Genomic DNA, 19637 nt, shown 5'->3' with positions numbered 1-19637 from the left:
CTGTCCCCACTTAGTGCCAAACTTCTCTCCCCCCCAAAGCCTAACTCTAACCCGCCAGTGGTGCCTAAACCTAACACCCACCCCCTCCGCGGCTATCCGCTAAGATGTCCCAGCTTACCTATGAACCGGACACCCGTCTGGCCTTGGGATTTAGCCGCGTATGTTTAATCCCGGTTTGGGATTCTGATGCCGGGATTTAAACAGACAGCATCCTGGCCGTCGGTATTATAACTGAATTCTATATAAACAAATGACATACACTGACCTGCGGCAAACCCCCTCCCACACCGCTACTTTCAGTTTGGGCAGGGAGAGAGAGGAGAAAGAGTTTGCTGCGCTCCAATAATGTTGCAGGGACACAGGGAAAACACAAATCACGTGAGTATTCAAAGTTTAATTGAAAAACTGTAATAAACACAATAGCAATAAGAATATGAATAAATCGATATGACAATGGCTTCAATGATTATTGGTTATAAAAATAGATAAAATGAAACATGAAAAAATATAAAAACAATAATATCAAACATAAATTCACCAAAAAGGGACAACAAAAGGAGTTGATCAGGCTCCAATATTGTGTCCCCAATATCACCTGTAGAAATTAGAATCCACTTAAAAACAATTGATTAGCTGGAGAATCAATGCTATAATGAATGTGTACTATAAACCAGGTTAATACATAGAGAAACCTGATATGTGTGCATACTCTCCCTCTATATAGATAGACCTCAGTGCTACTAGCCCTTCATTGAAATGAGCCACCAGATATATCCAGTTCACGTATAGTGTGTTCAGCTATATATACAGCTGCTAATACAATCTGATAATCTGTAATGGGGTGTAAATGCTGATCCTTTTATAGTAAATTGAATAGCACAAATGTTATTGTACAAGGATGATAGCAAAGCCGGTAGTGTGCTTGTAAAGAATGAGTGAAATAGCACAGTCTCTGAGCATCAGAGAAAATGTACCTTTGGGTAGCTCAGCGTGATGAGCTATTAGCTGATATCCAGCAACAGTGTAACAAGAAAATGATCCTCTCTAATTAGCGTTATTCACCGTCTGGAGAACAGATGTAACGACAATGCTGACCAATATGGGGCTGATGTCTCCTTTTGTCGGACAAATGCTGTGGACGGAGACCCCGGCTGACAATGGTTGTATGTAGACTCTTGTCTCAATGAAGCAGCAGTGGAAGAAATGAACCGCGTAGCTGCATACTAGCGGTGTGCGCTATTACCTTCCTTCTCCTGTGTTGGAGTAGATGGTGGAAGCCGCTTGCAGAGGTGTCAGCTGGCGGCGGGGAAATGACCTCTCGTTCGTAGAAGCCAGCAAGGACACTAACAGCGGAGCCGCCGGCCGGCGGTAAAGGTGATAGCTCCCGTATGTCAGGACAAGTGGTGCGGGCTGTATATGGTGTCATTGAAGCGCATTGTCATATCGATTTATTCATATTCTTATTGCTATTGTGTTTATTACAGTTTTTCAATTACACTTTGAATACTCACGTGATTTGTGTTTTCCCTGTGTCCCTGCAACATTATTGGAGCGCAGTAAATTCTTTTTCCTATATTTTTTAGTGAGGTTGGCAATCACCTCCTTATTTACTGCTGCACCGATATTCAACATCTGAGTCTCTGACTGATTAGCGCTTAGGTTTTTGTGTGTGGGTGTGGTTCACTTTGAAAGGGAAAGAGAGGAGGACAAACACTGCTGTCACGCTGTGTGCTGGACTAGGGAGAGAGGCTGCAGCAGCAGTCAGTTCTCTCTTTCCCGTCGATATACACGGGGTTGGAAGCGATTGCGCCCCCAACCCCGGACACCCGCTTCGCGGCATCGGAGATGTTTTTTGTTGTTTTTTTTTAAGGAGACCTCCCCGGGTTGACCACGCCCCCTCCCTGTACCTGGGCTTGGCAAAGCTGTCAGCAGCTCTGATTCCAACTTAAGTGCTAGTTTGAGTCCACTTACCTGGTAGCTTTTCTTCGCCAGTGCTGTTGTGTTCCTCAGAGTATATATAGTAGATATCATTTGCCTAAATCAGTGGTATGGAAACCGTTTTTTGCCGTGACATATTAAAGAGTGACATCCACATATGAAATGTAAAATAAACGTAATGTATTAATGATATGTTAAAGTAAATGTTTTCTATATAATATGGTAAGTATGGGGGCGGGATGGAGCCAGGTGGTTGAGTGGGACGAAGCTGCAGGTAGAGAGAAGGGTGAGTCAGGACAACGGGGGGTGAAATGGAGGAGCGGGCAGACAGTCAATGAGGTGACCCAGCATATGCTAGTTCCTTTATGTATGTGTGAATTTTTCAAATACTACTGTGAATTTGACATATGCAACCACACCAGAAACATCCCTTCCTCCCTCCACCGTAACACACCAAAAAAGACCCCTTAGCCCCACCCACCCAGCATGCCACACCAAAAGCACCCCTTGGCTGCCCCCTACACAGCATACCACAACAAAAGCACCCTTACCATCATACCACCATACCAACTCAACACTCCCAGTGTTTTTTAACACACAACCCCCTCCCCTTCCTCTTAATTACCCTCTGTAAGTTTGCGAGAGTTTGCAATACTCCGTTTTAGAGACAAACAGGATCCTTTTGGAAAGGCACCAACAACTCCAGACATCACCAATAGACCACAGAGAGCTGCTTGAGTGCCCAAAGCACGGCAAGTGGACAAATTTCTTCTTTTGGTGAACTTTATGGATATAGAACCGCAGTTCCGCCCTCACTCTACGTCACTTACAGGTACAAATACTGAAGGGGATCTATACCTTTCCCTGTCACAACCCATGCAGTGCCTTTCCTGTCTGTGGTGTCGCTCTCTGCTCTGGTGTTTCTAGCACACTCGACTGATGCAACAAACTGCTGAGATACAGACCAGAGTGTGCTCGAAGCACCAGAGCAGAGAGCGACACCCCAGGCAGGAAAGAGGAACTGCACGGGTGGTGACAGGTGCAGGGTGCTAGAATAAACACTACTGATATGCCCTGCATCCAGTCAGCGGAGCAGGGGGAGAGCGTAAAGTCAGTCTCTCCGCCCATAGTCCGTTGATTAGCTCGACTCTGAAGGCATACTCGCACAGGACCCATCAGCTGGCCCATTTCTGCGTGACACACTTGTCATAAGGTGGCGAAACACACTGAGAATCGCTGGCCGAAATCTTTGAACAGAATAGAAAACTGAATATGATATTTGACCACACTTCCAGTTGATTTCACTCTCAGCCATACCAACCTTGGCACCGCTGGTTCTAATTTCTTAGGATGTGATATCGCTTTCTCACAAAGCATGAAAGTAGTAGTGGTAGACACTGCTATTTAATTTTAGATCAAATTTCTATTTTCAAATATTTGACAAATTCCAGCTAGCAATTTAAATTTTAACTGTCAGAAACATTAAGTAGAAGTTACTTGGAACTGTTGAAGCTTTAGAAAACAAATGTTTCACAGGACTGAGTAAAGGCAAGGCAAGGCAAGTCAAGTCTGCTAATCAAAACACATAGGTTAGTAACCTGCTGAACTGTTCACCCGCCATAGGAGACATTCACAGATCCACACCAACCTGCATATAGGATGTTGTCCATAATTTCATGCAGGAGAAAGAAAATGCAGGTGCACAATCTAAGCACTAAGAATACTAGAATAATATGATTAACTCTATTAACATAGAGTATAAATAGGGTTCTTAAAAAATGTTTGGCCAAAATGCCTGCCCATCTACTACATGAAGGTGAACCCCATCAGGTTGTTCCCTAACATCCCTAATACACATTAGATTATTTGAATCAGCCCAGGTTTTTAATTAGGGTGTGAAGTCCAACCCCCACCCCTCCATATTTTCTAAAGTAGCCTGCAGATTGCCTGAAACTTTTTTGTAACAAAGTGCTTTGGACCAGTGACACAAATATATAACAGATTGTACCTCAGAAGATACATTTGGATAAAAATGTAAAAGCATTTTTTTAGAGCTCCTATTTTATCCTTAGAGAAGCTTACTTGATTAATATAACATATCCTCCAAGAAATATCTAATGACCAAACCATTCAAAGACACAGTAAAAAGCACTTAGGGGTAAATATACTAAGCAACAGCTTGCACAATCCAATGTTTTCTGGGTGTTTTAAAGCAGAAAACTGCAAAACTATTCAAAATAAAACAACATAGACACAATACCATAGGGCATACGGGTGATACTGACATTGGTAGCCTACTGGTAGGTGCAATACCATTATGCATACAGACCATACTGAAATTGGTAGATACAATACCACGGTGCATACAGACCATACTGAAATTGGTAGATACAATACCATGGTGCATACAGACCATACTGAAATTGGTAGATACAATACCATGGTGCATACAGACCAAACTGATATTGGTAGATACAATACCATGGTGCATACAGACCATACTGATATTGGTAGATACAATACCATGGTGCATACAGACCATACTGATATTGGTAGATACAATACCATGGTGCATACAGACCATACTGACATTGGTAGATACAATACCACGGTGCATACAGACCATACTGATATTGGTAGATACAATACCATGGTGCATACAGACCATACTGACATTGGTAGATACAATACCACGGTGCATACAGACCATACTGATATTGGTAGATACAATACCATGGTGCATACAGACCATACTGACATTGGTAGATACAATACCTTGGTGTATACAGACCATACTGACATTGGTAGATACAATACCACGGTGCATACAGACCATACTGATATTGGTAGATATAATACCATGGTGCATACAGACCATACTGACATTGGTAGATACAATACCTTGGTGTATACAGACCATACTGACATTGGTAGATACAATACCACGGTGCATACAGACCATACTGACATTGGTAGATACAATACCACGGTGCATACAGACCATACTGATATTGGTAGATACAATACCACGGTGCATACAGACCATACTGACATTGGTAGATACAATACCACGGTGCATACAGACCATACTGACATTGGTAGATACAATACCACGGTGCATACAGACCATACTGACATTGGTAGATACAATACCATGGTGCATACAGACCATACTGACATTGGTAGATACAATACCACGGTGCATACAGACCATACTGACATTGGTAGATACAATACCACGATGCATACAGACCATACTGACATTGGTAGATACAATACCATGGTGCATACAGACCATACTGATATTGGTAGATATAATACCATGGTGCATACAGACCATACAGATATTGGTAGATACAATACCACGGTGCATACAGACCATACTGACATTGGTAGATACAATACCATGGTGCATACAGACCATACTCACATTGGTAGATACAATACCACGGTGCATACAGACCATACTGACATTGGTAGATACAATACCATGGTGCATACAGACCATACTGATATTGGTAGATATAATACCATGGTACATACAGACCATACTGATATTGGTAGATACAATACCACGGTGCATACAGACCATACTGACATTGGTAGATACAATACCATGGTGCATACAGACCATGCTCACATTGGTAGATACAATACCATGGTGCATACAGACCATACTGATATTGGTAGATATAATACCATGGTGCATACAGACCATACTGATATTGGTAGATACAATTCTATGGTGCATACAGACCATATTGATATTGGTAGATACAATACCATGGTGCATACAGACCATACTGACATTGGTAGATACCATGGTGCATACAGACCATATTGACATTGGTAGACACAATACCATGGGGCATGCAGGCTAAACTGGCAGTACGCTTTACACCTTCTAGTAAGTAACTGTATTGGTGTTTACATTTTCTATTGTCCAATGTTTGTATATTCTGGCATGGTGTCTAAAATGTGCTGTATGTTTAATAATTGTGTTTGAATTTCCCATGATTAACATGCTGATTTAGTTATGTCTGTCATGAAGTTGCAGATGTGATAATTGTAACATTTGACATACCGGTTTTTAACAGGAATGTCCAGTTTATATGGTATTGGGACAAACTGAATGCCCCAATACCCCAAAATGCCCTTAGTGAAAATTGGATCATCAATCTCTTTATCGGCTACAACTATATGCATATGTTAAAGTTTAAAATTCTGCAATTGTATGTAAACTTCTTAAGGTTACAAAATTGTGGTATACTGTGAAGGCAGCTAGATAACTTGATGAGACTTTGTCACCAATATAAGAGACTACTTTGTTCTAATACAATGAGCAACACTAAAAATGATCACCTGTTTTGCTTTAAGTGATTCCACTGACATACTGCTAAAATGTAGAGCATGCCAACATGGATTGGGATTAGATATTCCCCATAGAGGGATGATCCAACTAATTTTTTTGAAACTTCAGTGTAATATGTACAATTAGGAGTAATTAGGCCTACCATAAAATAATTGTTACAAGTAATTTAGTGTACCAACTTAACAATATGAGTATTTTATGGCAAGTTCGTGCAATTTTGTTGCATTGACACATTTGATAAATGTGATTTTTCTTTAATTTCAAATGTTATTATTAGAACTTACGGTTAAACAAAGAAAGAGATTTTATGCAGAATTCAATTAGACCCGTTAATTGATGATAATTGTTCACTAGCCTGTATTCAATTAGCCCCGCTTATCAAGGATATCTTTTCGGGTCTCCTGAGACCCAAAAAGAAATCCCAGTTAACGCACAGGTCCATGAACTTATCACGGATCCTGTGCGTTTATGCCCGGTAACCCGTGTTAACGCATGTATTTAACGTGCGTCCACCAGGCTATTGGGCGAATGCAGAAGGTAAATTGAATATCCCCGACCATTAAAGCCCGAGGTTACCTCCCGTAATTACCCCTGGTAAGTAACCGCGGGTAATTGAATTCCCCATAGAATTGATACACCAATGATTGTTCAACAGTAACATGTATTGAAAGTCTTTCAATACGTCTTTGTTCAAAGAAAAAGGAATATTGTTCAACAATCATTGGCACTACGAAACTATACCTATTTCTTTGGATTTTTTGGGGGAGGGTGGGGGGGATTTGGTTGTACCCATTGATATAGTTTTAGCTGCCTTTGTTTAAGCGCATTGATGATTACATTATATATTTTCTTAGAATAAAGACCAATCATACTAACACCCTGCACCTGTCACAACCCATGCAGTTCCTCTATCCTGCCTAGGGTGACGCTCTCTGCTCTGGTACTTCTAGCACACTCAGCTGATGCCACAAACTGCTGACCCCCAGGCTGGTTCGAGGAACTGCACAGGGTGCTAGAACGAAGTCTAGCACCCTGTCATATGATCTTATGACTTGTATGTTTGACATGAAAAAATGTGGGCGGTGACTTGCATCCATTCAAGAGTGATTTTGCACAAAACAAACTCGCTAGTTTTTCAAAATTGGTGGCTATTACTACATTCCCTCTTGGAGTAACATTGCCTGCTGACCTTGTAGAGTAAGTACTGCATGGAGTTAGTGGATGGTGTTTTTGTAGTTTTTCACATATGCATCTTCAAAAAATTTTTTTTTTTTTTAGCAACGCAAGTTGTGGCGTTTGCTCCCTCTTACTATGGCTGAGTTTACAGACAGAAATTCCGAACTAACTTTTGCGTTACTTGCTGAAGGCACTTACTAATTAACTTCATGTAAATGTCTATAATAAAGCCATTAACCACATGTCTGGCGTGGTCGCATCGTTTGAGACCACTCCAGGCTGTGTGTTACCTGACGTGACCAGTCGCAAATGCCCATTGGCCGGCAGCTGGAAGATACTCTTCCAGCAGCCGCCAATGGCAGAGGGACCTCTCAGCCCCTCTGCATCCCTGCACCCGCACCCAGTGTCTGCCTTGCTGCCGATCACTGCTGATTCCGGAACCCAGCACTGCAGAGAGGAGCAGCTGCCAGGGAAATGTAAGGTCGCAATGTCCCAAGTACATTTGTTGTTGAATATGTTTTAAATAGATGCTCTTGACCTAATTCAGTCATAACAAAAAAGTAAACTAAACAATTTCTGAGCAATTTTTGGAAAAAATATTAGCTGGTTAAGGGGTTAAAGGTTGGACTTTGATAGGGATATTCATTATTTCCTAAGTATACCCCTGGGGAGTTTTCTTAGTTGGTGTGGTGAGCAGGTACACACTGAAGCATGCTTTGCAAGATCTTTTTATGCGCCCTATGAGTTTAAAGGGATCTCCGATTGTAAAAATGTTACACAAATGTGCAATATATAGTTAACTTTATATAACTGTTTTAGTTAGTGCATGCTGTATGTGTGAACTGAGCTCACTCATGGGCATGCAATACAGAATGGGAGGGAGGATCTGAACTGAAGATTGATAGTTTCCCGCCGGAAATTCAGAAAAACTGTCATATTTCAAAGTTTGCTGAATATTAGGTGGCCCCTAATTTCCATTTAGTTTTTACCTGAGGGTGAAAACATTGGTTTAAATTTTGCATAATATGTGACACCCAGACAACACACCTATGGAAAGCATGAAATATGCTTACATATTTTTAATATTTATAAAAAGATTTTGCTTTTAGCAGACATCTTTCTGATATGAAGTTTAGACAGGTGCTAAACATTTTAATTGTTGTAAGACAGGCTCTTTAGAGAAAAATCTTTTTATATTTTTACCATGTTTAAACTATCTTTCTGTATATGTGATCAGAACCGAATACTGAGTTATGATAGTTATAAAACTTGATCACACTGCTTTATTTCTTTCAGAGTTTAATCACTGATAATAGAGACCAATTCATACTGGAGATTTGTGTAGACCCCCTTGTTTTGGTTCTTAATCGTATTGATTTGGTTTTGGTTCGATTTTAAGTTTCTTTAAAAATTAATAAACGGCTAAAAGCGTATAACTTGACCTGTTTTGTTCCTACAGTATTATTACATCAACAGTACCATTCATTTCCAGTCAATTTTGACCTCCTCACAGCACTTGAAATCATGAGGGAGGGACTTAAATGCAATCCAAAATACATGAGACTGGTGACCTACTCAACCCGAGGAGGCGGTGTGAAATTCTGTAACAGAATTTAAAAATGATTTGGATGCCTTTCTTACAAAAAGTAGAGGGAGTTGCATGCATTATCATGTAACTTATCGCTATGCTAAGAGACGGCCTGCATCGACGTTTATCGCAGCAATGTATTTAAAAGAGTCATAGAAAAGTGTTTCTGCAACTCACCCCTTCCAGCGTGTTCTCTCTGTATCGCATCAGCCTAGTTTTGCGACACAATGACTTTATGTTCAGTAACATTGAACATACACAAGATCTTTTTACGAGGGATCCAACGTTTGGTACAGGCAGGACGAGTAAGTAACCAAAGCGTCATTCTCAGGTGACGCTATGTGTAACTAGACAAGCAACGAAAAACTCAGCTTAGTAAGTGTCGTTACACTTTGCCACTATAGCTGGCCACAGGGACAGCGTTATTAACGGAATCCAAAGGCACGCTGGAGAAATCTAATTTCTCAACGGTCTACTTTTTAATACATTTTGGAGAAGCAGTAATAACCTTTTTATTTTTTGGGGAAATCCCTGAAAACAGTAACCACTGCTTGATACATTTGCCTCATAGTATTATATTTGCTTATTTTTCCAGGATGTCTAGGTGATTTGCAAATTAAGAAAACCACCCGCCCGCCTAGATCCCATTCACTTTCCAGTTGAGTGTGTGGAGGACATGATGACAAGAATCATGGCACCACGCCCTCCACACTTGTCCTCCGTTCCTCTCTGGAAGTGCTTACATCTTGTAGGATCTCTTCTGTCCATGATTCAATAGTAAATATCTAATGTGGCCCTGTATAAAACTATATCATTTTGATATAATATGTGGCTGTACTTGTGCAACTACTTAAAAGAACATTTGGTCATAATTTACATACAAATAAAGAAAAATAATAATTTGATCATTGGCATTCATTTTCAGTTGTGTACATATATTAACCAACTATATACAGTAATGCCATAATTTGGATAAACACATAAACTAACTTTCCATAGTCTATCTGTCCTTCTTGTAGAAAAGAAAAAAAAGAACAAATTGAAGAATTGATTTCAGTTGAACAATGTATAGTTTTGGAGCTAGTCAACGCACCAAGTCATGGAGCATTCGTGTTCTTGGCTGAATGTCTGAATTTGATTGCTAGTAATGGATACTTGAAGGATCTTAAGTATGTTGATTAGAAGACCATAATGCTTCCTTTTTTTCTAGAGTCCCATCAAGGTAAAGTATGGGCGCAGTGATAAAACTGTTACAAAAGTGGTAGACTAAAGGAAAATAAATTAAAGCTGGCAGTTCTTGCCATACAATAAAAATTGTCACTTCCTACTTCGACTTCTAGTAGTTAATGATTGATGTAACCCTGTAGCAACTACAGGTTATATACCTTTTGCTTATTTGTCTAGAGCAAGGCTTTACTCTAGTCCAGATTTCCTACAATTTTATAATCCTGTCTACTGGTAAAATGTTTAATGATCCGGATTGGTTAATCCCTTTTTATGAAACTATAGATTTCCTGTCTTTGGAGTAGCCCAGTGTCATGAGCTGTGAATAACACTTACTTTAAATAAACAATGTGTGCCTTTATGCTAATTTTTAATATTCTATACGATTATTAGGTTTATTATTGTTTGTTAATTTTATCAAAAGGCCACATTGGGCCTGATGTTAATTGAGTACTACACAAGTTGGTGTAGATTATCTAGCATAGGGGCAAGCAACTTGCGGCACTCCGGCTGAAACTACACCTCCCTATATACAAAGTCACAATTTTGCTGTTAGATAATGCTAAAACTGTGACAAGGCATGTTGGGGTGTATGGTTCCACAGAAGCTGTGCCAGGCGTTTCCTACTCTTGATTTACTGTGATTTTGCCCTGTGCATACCCATGCCAGTGTCCTATATGTGATGATGCAGATTTGTGTGATTTGTCACTTTTGCCAAATTACACCTGTAATATAAAGAGTACAATAAGGGCATGTTCACACAGTTGACCAGAATAAAATAGAATTTCTGCCTGACAAGTCCGTATTATGTTTAGGTGGTCTTTGGCAGGTGTAAATAGCTGCTGCTGATTTTTGTCCCCAGCACTATCCAATCACTTGTGATTGGCTGCTTGCAATTATTCAGCTGACAGCGATTTGTGTTTCCTTAATCACTCAGTCATAGGACGCCCGACAGAGCAATTCAATTGTTGTTCTATCAGGGCGCGATAGGCGCCGGCATTTCTGCACGCACTCAGGTGGGTGCTAGCAGAAATGTGTGGGAAACCCCCTGGTTAGGGCGCACTAACCACAGTTAGCGCACCCTAACCAGAATTTTAGATTGGTTTAGCCGTTTTACGCGGCTAAACCTGGTCTCATAGGAGGCGAAGATAGCAATAATTAATGAGCGCCCAGAGCAATTGAATAGCAAAACTGGGCGCTCATTAATTATCACGGCTTAAAAAACAATATCGCCCTCATATAGTTAGTTTTTTTTGTGTATTAAACTTTATTATTTTTTTTTTATTTGATTGGACACAAGACAGGGAGTTGTGACTTTTTTTTAGAATTTTTTTTTTTAATGCATAATAATGAATGTGTGTTACTCATAAAAATATTTTTTTAAATAATAGTTGGCTGGGGGGGCGTGGCCACGGAGAGCATGCTGTAACACGTATCTGGCTGAGCTCTCCGGACCACTAAATCCTGCTCATCCATCCTGATTGCTCCCCCGGGACTGAAAACCGGCGTGGGGCCAGCGGAAGGTGCGGTTACGGCAGCGAGCGGCGATTAAGGGGACAGGTCGGCTGTCTTACCCGGCAAGGGGCTGCGGCAGTGAGACGGGGCCGGATCACTTGCACTGCTGGCGCCATCTTCCCCCTGACGGAGCAGTGTCTGCGCGCGGCGGCTCCTCAGTGTCGGGAGGGAGCACATCCATCCAAGCAGCCAGCGGCAGAGTGGTGACACATCCTACAGCCTCCCAGCGTGGCAGCCGGTGAAAACTGTCTGCACAGTGTGAGAGCTCAGCTCGGCTCTCTATACTGCAGGGCTGTGTGTGCTATAGCTGCAGGGTGACTCATGCGGCTCCATGGATGCAGTGTAGAGCAATCCTCATCCAACATAAAATATGGGCGCAAGTAGAATGTTAAGGTCTGTGTCCTGTGCATGACTTAAATCAGATGCATATATTAGTGGTTCCCAAACTGTGTGCCGTGGCACCCTGGTGTGCCGCCGCATACTTGCAGGGGTGCCTCAGGTTGGTGGTCCAGCACCAAATCAAATTATTTATGGTCAATGTAATGTAAATATGTAGTGCAAACCTGTCCACCACTACATAACTATGCCTAAGGAACATAGGTAAGCACAGTTTACTTCCGTTTACTACTTTACTACATTTTTTTCTGAATTTCTCAATATCAAACGTTTGGATTAGGGATGCTGTGAAAGCAATGCTGATACCCCAGGGCACCGTGATTCAAAAAAGTTTGGGTACCACTGGCATATATTAATGTTTATGCTGGAACACATCGTAAGATATGGTCAGGATTTCAGATTACTTAGTGAAATATAATTTGCACCTGTGATTTGGAGAGCACAAATGGGCAACTCTGTGCCACCCCGTTATGGCAAGTAGGTGTACTAACTTTTCTGCCCACAATGTGATTAAAAATGTCTTTACCAGTATGAAGTGCTTTGTAAGTTTACAGTTAATTACATAGCCTTCATCTTTTCTCTTGATCTTGTACAAACATCCATGGTTATTAATTCCTGCAACTGATAGCCACAATGTTTTTTTTCTATGTAAGGAAAAATTAATAAAAGTATTCAGCAACTTACAAATGAGCAGCTCATGTATCAGTCATAGCCTTTAGTGTGCAGCTCTTCCACCCATTCCTTTATGATGATGATGTATTTCATTTCTTATTAGAGAATAATTCTGTTACTTTAGCATAATGCGCACATCTCTGCTTCCCCAGTCACCCACAGCTACTCCTAACAAAATAAAGGCCAGTGTTTTTCTAGCATGAGTCGGGATGTCTCTGAATGTCACACAGACACATATTTGTCCTTGTCTTAGCCCAGTAATGACTCCAGTCTGATTTAATTAGATCATACATCAGTTACATTTTACTGAGACCAGTAGCCATTTCCTACTACATCTGTTTCGATGGCTAGTGTGTAAAGGTCCTGTTCCTGTCCAACCTGAATCCTGCATCTCACCATCACTCCCTTCAGCAGCATTATATTTGTGTGGTGTTTACATGACATATGTATGTTATTTTAGTATATTATGATTAGTGACAAACGGTTTCCAGTATTATTTATTCCAATAATTACTTACAAGAAAAGTTGTTTCAAAGAGTGCAGTAATTTGCTTCCTGCAGTTAAAATGTTGTGTATGCCCCTACTTTCCAGCCATATGGTCCTATGTACCTGATCTTCTACAATGCATGTATATTGTATACATGAAAATGGAGGTCTGTGCGGGCTGATAAGTAGAACTGAGTGTGTATTTGCTGTGTGTAGGAATGTGCTTAGCTTTGCACAAACATATGTCTAAAAAGAGATCTAGTTTTGTGGTATTCGATTATTTAAATGACACTCAAGCAGCGGAAAAAGGTTCATAAAAAGGAGCATTCTCTGGTGTGAAGAGTATTTTCTACCAGCAGAAGGACGGAGGTGGGGGAAACCAGACATTAAACTATACTTTTGTGTTTTGGTGATAGTAGAATGGACTTTAATGTGGGGTTTTTATTTTATTTCCTCCATTATGCACATTTCCAGCCCTGGACCAAACAAAATCGCTCAAAACATGAATTGGCTGCACAATCGACATATACAGGTGTGTCCTTGCTTATCTAGCCTCAATACGCCATGCACGAGTGCGCTGTCAGGACCCGTGCAGCCTAGCGATGGGTGTTTTTTTTTTTTCTTCTTGCTGAAAATACATCTAAGATCTGCATGGTAGCACTTTGCATGCTGATTGAGAAACAAAGTCGCACACAGATATACAAGTGTCACATATCAAATTAATCAGCACAGTCTCCAGGTGCATCCTATTTGCATCACATTTAAAATGGACGCAAAAAAAACACCCAGCACTAGAGTCTCGCAGGACTAGGTGCGCCAAGAGGGGCTGTTTGACACATCTGTAGGGGTACATTTACTAATGGTTGATTTGAATCAATTTTTATTGATTTAAAATCAATGAAAATCAAACAACATCAGTGTTGTGTATCTGAGGCTAAATTGCACGTTTCATCATAATAAAAAAAAAAGAAAATTTTTGTCTGTTAGTAAATGTGTAGTTTAGCCCCAGAAACACAACATCGATGTTGATCAATTTTCATTTGTTTTAAATCTATTAAAATAGGCATTTAGTAAATATACCCCATAGTCTCATGTGAAATATATAACATCATTAAGAAACTACATATATTCTTTTATTGGCCGTAGCAATCCAGCATTTATGCTGGGCATACACTACCAGATAAAATACCTGTTGGACTGACAGACATTTTATCTGGCAGCCTGTTACCCTGCAGATATCGCAGGCATACATTGTGAGATTTCTCCGTTTATTGGCCTCGATATCTCCTGAGGGGGAGACATTTCCCTGTTCCTTCCATGCTGGGCATACTCTGCCAGATGCGGCCATCATTTAACTTATTAACTTACCAAATATCGCATCGGATGGGCATACTGGACAATATGGCATGCCTGACTGATCGATATTTTACCCTTGGCCGCCCACATATACAGTACAATTATCGGGGGTCCGCTGATATTGGGTAAGTGGCTTGTCTGACGACAACTGTTTTATTATACCAAACAAAATCATGTTTGCATGAATAGAAATATAGCACCACTGCTACAGTTGTTAATTTGTTCTGCAATTTCATTGATGATAATACATGTGCTATAAAACTGGGCATTACTGGGGAACTCATATTTATTTATGTACAGAACTTTAGGAAAAATTTTATCATATCTGTATTGTAGCAAATTTTTTTTTGGACTAAACACACCAATATCTATATACTGGCATATATTATACTGTTCCTTCAATATATGTGGTTTAATCAAATTATTTCATGGCTTGTACTCTAGTTCCACTGCCACAGTCTTTGGGCTCTATTTAGAATTACTTTTGTGTAGGTAGTGGGAACAAATATATACTTATGTGGAGGTAATTTTGAAAATTATGGGGTCTATTTCCTAAGCTGTGTTAGGAGATAAAGTGAACGGTGATCAGGTAGCGTTCCCGCTAGGCTGTTTTAGCGGGGCGCGGCGCCCTGCCCTCCTTCTGGAGGGCAAAAAGCACCCTGCCCTCCAGGAGGAGGGCAAAAAGCGCCCTGCCCTCACAGCCTGCAGGAGCCGTTCTCACCCGCGGGACGCAGTGTCTCGCGGGTGGAGAAACATGCGGTGACCCTGTCACCGCCGGAGAATAGACGCGGGGCGCATGCGCCCGGCATCTATTCTCCCTGTCTGCAGGGCTTGGGGGCTGCCCGGCGTGTCCGTAAGTGCCGGGCACGCCCCCAAGAGTGACGAAAAGGGGATGCGTCTTATAGACACGCCCCCTTTTCCGAGGACCACGCCCCCTTCTCGGTCGCGCGCGCGCCGAAGGCGCGCGCACGAGCATGCCCTCTCTAGCTCTGCCGCCCTGCCTCCCGCCGGAGCTAGAGGGAACACTAATCAGGTACCAGCCAATCTGCTCTTAACTGCCATGTCACAGGCTGTGTTTGAAAAATGGCACGTTCTGGTGTCTACTGATTGCTGCGGTATCCAGGTCCCTCGACAAACCCCTGAAAAGCCCTCAGTAGGGGTAGGGTACATTATCCCGGCGGTTAGAATCCTGATAGTCACAATGCCGTCTTTGGAATCCCAATGTCAAAATCCCGACACATATTGGTGAGTATTCTAACCCTAACCAACACCTTCTACAGCCTAACCCAGTGTTGGCTAACCTTGACACTCCAGCTGTTGTGGAACTATATACCCCAGCATGCCCTGCCACAGTTTTAGCATGCCCTAATAGCAAAACTGTAGCAGTGCATGCTGGGTTATGTAGTTCCATAACAGCTGGAGTGTCAAGGTTAGCCAACACTGGCCTAACCCTACCCATCCCCTTTGGCAGCCTGATAATAACCTTCCCACTGGCTAACCCTATTCCCCTCCCCCTAGTGTTTAACCCTAAACCCTAATTCTCACCGTCAGAATTGTGACCGTAGGAATTTTGGAGATGGTATTCTAACCATTGGGATTCTGACCACTGGGAGCTTCACAACATCCCCTCAGTAGGACTTTTTGTCAATCCACGACTATTCTTCAGTACAGCACATGCATGGACAGGAACACCCGCACATGGGCACTTAATAGAGACACTTGTCTCCACGCTATGTATGTTTGAGATGAAGATTGCACATAAGCAATACCACTTTTGCCCAGTATCGTGGATCACAGAAATATCATTTTAATGGCTTGAGATGGAGTTATGCCTCCATCTAAAACCATGGTGTAGCTCGAAGCTTTGAAAATATTATGAAGGTCACGGATGGATGATGAAGGGCTGTTCGCAGCTTTATAAATAGAATCCTTTAAATTGTATCAACTCATAGGGAGAACAATGAAGCAACTACAAGATTTATTTAAAAAAATAGCGAACACAATTTTCACATCATACCGCTGATTTAGCCCACTGCAACAGATGGATCTACTGTTTGTAGTTACATATTAATTGGTTACGGTCTCCCTGCTGATGTAAATACATACTGTCATTGTTTTTATTAACCCCACCCCAAATAAAATTTAAATATAAAAATTTCACAACTTGCATTTTTGGACCCAAAGCTAGTTGTTTTTTACTTTGTAATTGTCCCTCTTTTTGCATTGGATGTCTAGACATTTAGGAAGAAATTTTTCTCCTAGCTCACAAAACTGTCTATTATTTATCTATTTATTTAGTTAACTTATTTGTTTATTTAGTGGTCCTTCCTGATTGGTATGTTTTGCAATTCTGAACTGTGTGTTTGGTGATCTAGTATGCTGTGTTTATTTTATTACAATTTGAAAACTTTATTTATTAGCACTTATGAGAAAAAAAACATGAGCTTACCAGGGTAAATGACTAACCATGGAATTTACATGTCACATTGCCTTGGAATGTTTTCCCTTTTTAACCATGTGACAATGTTTCAATCTTTCCCATTGCAGTATAGGGTAAAATGATGTCTGAAATGATAGGCGTTTACACTAGCCTAGTGCTGACATCACACTGTTATCTGCCCATTTCTTTTCAGTTATGCAACCACTGTACATTGCAGCTTCATCATGACATAACTAAATTCAAATTATATTTTTATAATGGGGTTTCTACAGCGCTGCTGATAGTGTGTGGGTGATGGTCAGAGCAGTATTAAGGGCCACATGTGACTGGCGCTGAAATTTTCAATGGCCTATACAGAGAAGGGGAGAAGCTGTGGCCAGAGCCACGTGTGTCTGTACACCCCCCTACACTATCAGCCCCACTGTCTCCCTAAATAGATAAAAAAAGAAAGGCTGCATAATTTTGTGAGTAAACTAGAAAAACTATTTTAATACTTCTAATTTATGCTGACTGTGTGACCAGCTAGGCAGGCGCTCATCATCATGCTGATGATGGGCCTATTTTTTATTTGGAGGCTTGGAGCTGGAGCTCCATCCGCCCCTTTGTTAATCTGGCTCTGGTGAGGGTGTAGATAACCTATCCAAACTACAGATGAAAAACCACAGGTTACCATCCATTTTATATAGTGCAGCACAAAAAAATATTTCAAACCTATTTAGATATTTACATTTTTTTGTTAACTGTAAAGCCTATTTTATTGTGGCGTAGCATGGAGGTCTACAAATAAAGGATAATCATTCCCTCCGTAGAGATAGAGCTGAGATGGCTGTCTCGGGCTTGCATGGAGCTGTGATCTCTTGAGGAATTAGGCCATGAGAGGAGGCAGCTGCCAGCACCAGTGACCAGACCAGTTTGCTTTGGGCTTAGCATAGGATAAGCAGCTCAATACATTGACGCAGCATTTCAGAGAAGGTGATCAGAGGAGCCCCTGTCCCCTCCCATTCATCTAATCTGTTGATGCTGTGGAAGTGAGAAACTCCATTTTGGCCAGTCTGAAACACTGAAGCTCACATCTTAAAAATTCCATGGCTGTAAATTATATTTCCGAACTAATTCTTACTTTCTGAGTGGAGTTTAATACGTGGTGTTGCTTTCCTCCTTTAATGAATATCTGTGCTGCAATAAACTCCATGAAACCTAGCCTTTGTGACTATGGACTCCAGCATATTGGTGACATAAACAAATCTCTGAAATCCTCTACGTTTTATTTAAACAATGATGGGAACAAATGGTAAGAGGTTTGTTCAATTTTTATTCTTCTGCTTTAGTATGGTATGTTGTAGTTATGTGCGGAATGTCTTAGAGTGTAGCTTTCTTGTTGATGCAGTATGTCTTACAGTGACAAGTGTTCTTTATTATAAGGTGATCGGTGACTGCTGCATTTAGTCATATATTTCAGGTCGCAAGATGCTGGGTCTCAGAAATTATGGTAATGGATGGGAGAGCATCTTTTCTCTTGTTTTAAAAAATAAGTCATAAGCTTTATTTGACATGGTTGGAAATAATCAACGTATGCTTTTTTCTTATAGAGATTCTTCTATAATGTGTCAATTTAGGAAAGCATAGATGGTTTTTACCATTATGTATAATAGACACAAAGATATCCAGCTAATGTGAGTGTCCAAATAATCTCTCTAAAGCTCTGCGTATTATGTACCGTTAAAACATACTTTATATAGTTATAGGTCTTTATAGTAAGCAATTTGGTTTGTAATTTACATTTATGAATATCTGCAACCAAAAAAACTATTGTGGAAAGATACATGAAAGACTGAGATGTTGCTCTCAGTATCTGTGTTAATGTTTTATATACCACAGACGAATATAAAAAGAAAACAGATGTGATTGTTCAAAACTATACAAAATAACTGTTCTCCTTATGGAGTCTATTAAGGTGAATGGGACTGATATACATGTGGAAACGGAATCGGAATGTAATACTGACAGAATCCCGACGCCTGGATCCCGACAGGGTTAACATACCGACACTTGATGGTCGGTATGTTAGCCCTCCTCTCCCTACCCTAACCCTACCTCCCTGGTGCCTGAACCTAACCTCCCCCTCCCTGCACCCTAAACCTCCCCCTAAATCTAACCCCCCACCCTGCTACTTACCTCCGGCATTCCTGCGTTTGGGATGCCAGCGCCGGGATTCTGACCGGCGTCGGTGTTCTGGCACCAGTAAGTTAAGTGTCGGCATCCAGACTGCCGGGATGCCGAACGCATACCATGGAAACATTAGATTCTGCATGTTTGATGTCATAGGCCCATTCACCATTGGAGTGACAATGTAGTTTATATGAATCACTTTATGTAGCATTTAACAGTAAAACTTTTCTGTAAAATAATTTAATAATGTAAAACCTGGCCTTATTCACACTCCAATTTGTTAACAGAAATGGTATCCTTAGCTA

The 19637-nt window shown here is 40.9% G+C and overlaps 1 protein-coding gene across 5 annotated transcripts in view; it reads left to right on the top strand.

Moving 5' to 3' along the window:
• MAP7 (microtubule associated protein 7) overlaps positions 1-19637 on the top strand; it is a 202352-nt gene that overhangs the window by 82379 nt on the left and 100336 nt on the right. Inside the window, exon 1 of one of the 5 annotated variants that reach the window (XM_088452554.1) lies at positions 11769-12206. The exons of 3 other annotated variants lie outside the window; for them this stretch is intronic. Coding sequence is in view for 1 of the 2 variants with exons in the window: in XM_088452545.1 (XP_088308671.1) it covers positions 18439-18454 (16 nt within the window). In the remaining variant the exon portion in view is untranslated. Of the gene's footprint in view, positions 1-11768; positions 12207-18326; positions 18455-19637 lie in introns of those variants that run through there. One more of the 5 variants, XM_088452545.1, reaches the window with a different exon arrangement.

Source organism: Taudactylus pleione, unplaced genomic scaffold, assembly GCF_031769625.1.
Source record: "Taudactylus pleione unplaced genomic scaffold, aTauple2 ptg000006l, whole genome shotgun sequence".
Lineage (NCBI taxonomy): Eukaryota > Metazoa > Chordata > Amphibia > Anura > Myobatrachidae > Taudactylus > Taudactylus pleione.
The sequence above is the reverse complement of the archived record's forward strand: the minus strand, read 5'-3'. Positions and strand labels throughout refer to the sequence as shown.